This window comes from Tigriopus californicus, chromosome 12 (assembly GCF_007210705.1).
Source record: "Tigriopus californicus strain San Diego chromosome 12, Tcal_SD_v2.1, whole genome shotgun sequence".
NCBI lineage: Eukaryota > Metazoa > Arthropoda > Copepoda > Harpacticoida > Harpacticidae > Tigriopus > Tigriopus californicus.
The window spans coordinates 7603360-7608445 of NC_081451.1; the positions used below are offsets into that span (position 1 = coordinate 7603360).

The 5086-nt window shown below is 42.0% G+C and overlaps 1 protein-coding gene across 1 annotated transcript; it reads left to right on the plus strand.

Moving 5' to 3' along the window:
- The first annotated feature begins 22 nt into the window (after positions 1-22).
- On the plus strand, positions 23-1386 carry LOC131892095 (uncharacterized). The gene is made up of 3 exons (XM_059241838.1): positions 23-221; positions 287-469; positions 756-1386. Exons 1-3 carry the CDS (start codon positions 87-89, stop codon positions 1017-1019), a joined length of 582 nt encoding a protein of 193 aa, XP_059097821.1. The 5' UTR covers positions 23-86; the 3' UTR covers positions 1020-1386.
- Positions 1387-5086: the final 3700 nt, after the last annotated feature.

Sequence of the window (5086 nt, forward strand, 5' to 3'; positions counted from 1 at the left end):
TATCGATGGTTTCATCCGTGGTTATAGGACCAGTTTTGGGTTCAGTTTTGTTCGAGGTTGGAGGTTTTGGCCTTCCTTTCTTTATTATGGGAGGGATTGTCCTTTTCTTGGCCTTGGTGCTATTTGTGATGGTTCCAAATGTAAAACCTGGCTCGTCCTCCTTGAGCAAAAATCTGGCCAATGATTCGAAACCCCCTCTCACCATCAGAAACGTCATCAAAGTGCGGGTTTTATCTATTGCTGTGTGATGAAAGTGATCATTCTCACCATTTGACTCATATCTTAGTCTTTTAGTATTTCCCTCCCGTTTTTGGACAAATTCATCCTTTTTTGTGGAAATGGAATGTTTGAATCAATGCTCCAACCGCATATGATAAATTCTCAGGCTCAAGCAACTCAGTTCGAGGTCAGCATGGCTTTCTTGATCATGGCTGGGTGTTACATGATCACCTCTCCACTTGCTGGTTACGTAAGGAACATAAGATAGTAGATTAAGCTTTTTATCAATTCAACTCGGTCATTTTTGGGTCTCATAGTTGCATGGTGCAAGAAGTTGTCAGTCTACACTAAAAGGTTATTGACATATCTCTGAAATGAGTCGATTACAACAGGCCAAATATTGTCGCGGTCTGAGATGACGCTCCGTAATAGATTCAGATAGAGACTTTGGGTGATTTAACTAAATCAAGTAGCGAAAACATTGTACGTATTTGAAAACATACCGATTCAAGCCATATACACGTTATATACTCTAGGTTTGTGATAGAATAAGGCGGCCGGTTTTGCTTTCCATTGTTGGCAATTTCCTTCTGTTCATTGCATTCATCTTCATTGGACCCGCCCCATTCTTGACGGGATTACCGACCTCGGTTCCATTGATCTTCGGAATGATGCCCTTCTTTGGGCTAGGTTATGGATTGGTATGGGTCTCTTCGTTTTCCAGAGCTGACAAGGAATGCATCCGACAAGGGTATCGAGATGACGTTAATACCTATTTGGTTCTAACAGGTAAGAAGTAAGAAAAGGTAATGCAAAACGCTGTCGTGGATGTTAAATCCCTCTTGTGGGAGACGGATTTTCATGCTGGTATAGATTTGTGGATAGCTATGTCTTTGTTTTCAAATTCAAACACCCTGTCCTTTAGAGTTTAGAACTGAAATTCCGTGGTTTGAAAAGCATAAAACAGACTTAACTTAATGGAATTTCTTTTGATAAAATCACTTTATTTAAATTCGCCATTGATGATCTTTCATGGGCTGTTTTTTTGCAAACTTCCTTACGGCTCCTGGGAATGGAATCTCCAACAATTCAAGTAACTGGGAACTCATATATCTTATGCAACTTTTAATTCATAAATTATCAAATCCATCTGCTTACAAGAGTTCATGGATCTGGCTAGCCCTTGGAAAAAAATTAACCAAATTTCTTGATGAACTTTAATTTCAAGTCTGACTTAAGTCCTGCTAATGAATCAACGTCGACATCTTTCCTGTAAATGTTGGAGGGGAGTAAACTGAGCAGTGAAAGAACTCAAGAAAGAATAGAGGTGGACTTCATTGTTGTATCTAACGTGTCATGTTTAGTATCAGATACCTTTTGTACCTTCTCTCAAGACTACATAGTCCCAACTTATTTGATCTCCCCCTCCCAAAATAAGAAAATTATCTCATTCACGTAATGTTCCTTAATAAAAAATGTCAAATCAACTTTTTCACAAGGTTCTTACACTGGCATCCTTATTTTTAAGGAATTCGTGCAGACTGAAGTTCTGACGATGTTCTCCTAAAGCCTCCTGTGTCTCAACTCCTGAAAGATTTTTTTTATAGTTAAGACATTTTCCCCCCCAAAAAACAAAACGATATTTTGAAAGTGCATCGAGGTATTTTTCTTATCAATTACAAGCGATATAACAACTCTTCAGTGTCCAGATTTTTACGTGTGTTCAACCTTCATTGGTAATCTAAAATTTTAGTAAAAGTAATTGTAACGGGTAACGGCATTACATTTTTTCCGAGTAATGGTTGTGTAACGAATTACTTTTTTTGACCAAAGTAATAGTAACTGTAATTCGTTCCTTTTATTGAGGAACGACTAATGCCCTGAAAGTTATGTCTCTCTCCACCAAGACTATATTTGCAACATTCATAGGAACATTCATTTGGACGATATACAGAGTGATTTTTATTTTCTATTTTGTACAATGAGGGGGCCGACTAGCATGGATTCTCGAGGGTTTGAAGGTGCTCTTAAAGTGCACGCTAAGCCTCTATGGTCACTGCAATTGACTCGAAAACCTTGGCGGGGCAAAGCTCGAATGCTTTTGAAAACGTGCAGTTTCAGATACCATTCATCCCTTCTTTGAATACTGTGCAATCCCAACCTTTGTACAAGCCCAACCTTTGTTAATCCAAACCTTTGTACAGTCCTAATCTTGGTACAGTTCCAACCTTTGTGCAGTCCTAACATTTGTACAGTCCCAATATTTGTACAGTCCCAACATTTGCACAGTCCCAACCTTTAATTGCGATAATTTTGCACCCTATTTATGGTTTCGTTTCGAATCATATGGTACCATCGATCTAATTGTACTTTAGAGTCTGGATAATATCTGGATAATGATATTTAAAGACTGGGAAGCCTGTCTACGATAGGCTATATAAAAACCGTTCGTTACCGATGATCAGGGCTTGAACTGTTCCCGAAAAAAGTTTCATTTCATGGTCATTTTTGACACCGAACAAAAAGATAATTGTCGCTGTAACATGTTCGTTTTTGGTTGAAATTGATTTCAAGATATCTTCGTTTTTTCCAAAGGTCTTTGGGAATGGCCTTTCATTTGGGCAACTTCATTGGTCCCACAATGGCTGGGATCTTTGTAAACGCCATCGGATTCCCTCAAGCCAGTCAAATCTCAATCTTTGTATTCCTTCTCATGGCCTTCCTGGATTGCATGCAATGCTATTATCAAGTCAAGAAAACTAATTCACAATACGAGTATGAGAATATATCTTAACAATTGACATGAAACCCTTGGTATTGTGCGGTTTATTATTTTATGTTTGTCTACTTCAGGACAATTCGTAGGAAGTGTTGTAAGTGTAGTATCCTCCCAATCTATATCCTATTCCGTCAGCTATATAAAGAAATATACGACTCGTAAGAGTCCAGTAAGCTTCCAACACTCGATGGCGCAGTCAGTAGGATTGTTCCTCCTGTCGTTGTCAGTTTTGTGAAGAGTGAGAGCTTTGTCCATTTAGACATTGCCTTACCCTACTTTGGGAATCTTCTCACCTCTCGTGTTACTCTCCTTTACGTATTAGTGATTTTACCACGCTCTCTGCCACGTTCAACAATGGCTACAGTTTTTCCTGAGGACGATCCTGACTTTATCCAAAGTCTAGTGGACGTCGAAGTTGGAGACCAAGCTCTCTACGAGAAAGCCAAACACTCCGATCGTGCCTATATGGGCAAGTTAAATCAGAGGATTACCACTCTGAAACGCTCTGTTACCTCTCTCTCGAGTAACCTCTCCCCATTCATTACCGCTGAGGCTGTCAAACATTTCGAGGAATTGAAAGTCTCGTATGAGAAGGCAGACAAAGCTTACAGGCGAGTCATTTATATCGCCGGTCCTCTTCTCAATGACGAAGGCCTCAAGATGTGTGAGAACAAAATCGCCAATATTGACCTCATGTATGGCCAATGCCAAGACGCTATGGCTGTTGCTATGGCCAAGGCCACACCACCTCCTCCCAGCCCTGCGGCCCCTTCACAAGTTTTAAAGGGTTTCAAGGCCCCAGTGAATGAAACACTTCGCCCTAAGATCCTTTTCCTTCAGAATACTCTAATCGAAATGCGAAACTGGATGGAGAAGATCGGAGTCTTCATACGCTCCAACGGCTTCGGCAAGTCTCCTCCAGATGAACAGGTCGCATATGTCCGTCAGTTCCTGTCCCCGGAGCTCGCGGAACATGTCCGTTACCACACTGATGTTTCCGTACCCGTCTTCGATGATGGCGGCCTCATCGAGCTCATTTCCGAGCTTTTCCTCATCAAATACCCTCTGGTAACGCGACGGCACTCCTATTTTGCCCTTCGACGTGCTGAGGGACAAAGCCTCGACACATTCCTGTCACGTCTGCTCTCCCTTTCTACGGAGGCAGATCTTTCCTCACTATCCTCTGATGACATCCAAATCTTCAGAGTGATCACCGGGTGTAATGAACCGAGTCTCGTTGGGAAGATTCTGGACATGAAAAATCCCTCTTTTGAAGATGTCCAGCGGAAGTTGATTCGGTTCTCAGCCAACCGAGACAACAAGAAGAAATTTGACACTTATACACCTGTCCAGGCGAACACAACCCAGGCCCCTCCATTCAAACGTCAACAACGGGCTCAGCCTGATTCGGGCACTATGATTTCTCCAGCTTCCTTGAAAGGAAAGTGCTTCATCTGCGCCTCGCCAAAGCACAGTTGGAATGACTGCCCATCTTCGGACAAGGCCTCGTGCACGACTTGTCACAAGAATAACCATTTCGCTAACGCGTGCCTATCTGCTTGGAATGCCTCCATGTCTCAGAGGAATGCATCGGCACCCCAAACCACCGCTCCTTCTGATTCTTCTGACGATTCAGGTGGTAGTGAAGTAGGCGAGGTTTGTCATTGACTATTATCGGGATGTAATCGTCCCACTCCTCCTTTAACAGTGAAAGTGACATGTTTGGGGGATCCAAATGCACGCGAGTTTCAACATCCTGGTCTTCCCGATTCAGGCACTACTCGCACCCTTATGGCCTATGACTTGGCTCAGAGAATGGGTGTCATAATTGACCCGACAGAGAAAAACCAAAAGATCAAATGTGCCAATAAAACTTATATGAATACCAAAGGCCATGCAAATCTTTCCGTCCACGTGAATGGTAGGAAGAATGACACTATTTTTCTCAATCCTTTAGTTACTAAGGATCTCCATGACGAGATTCTTTTCTCTTGGCATGATCTTGTTGACCTCAAAGGTTTCCCTCCTGGTTTTCCTAACCAGATATGTCGGGCCACGTGTTCCTGTGACCCTTCTAGTGATTCATCT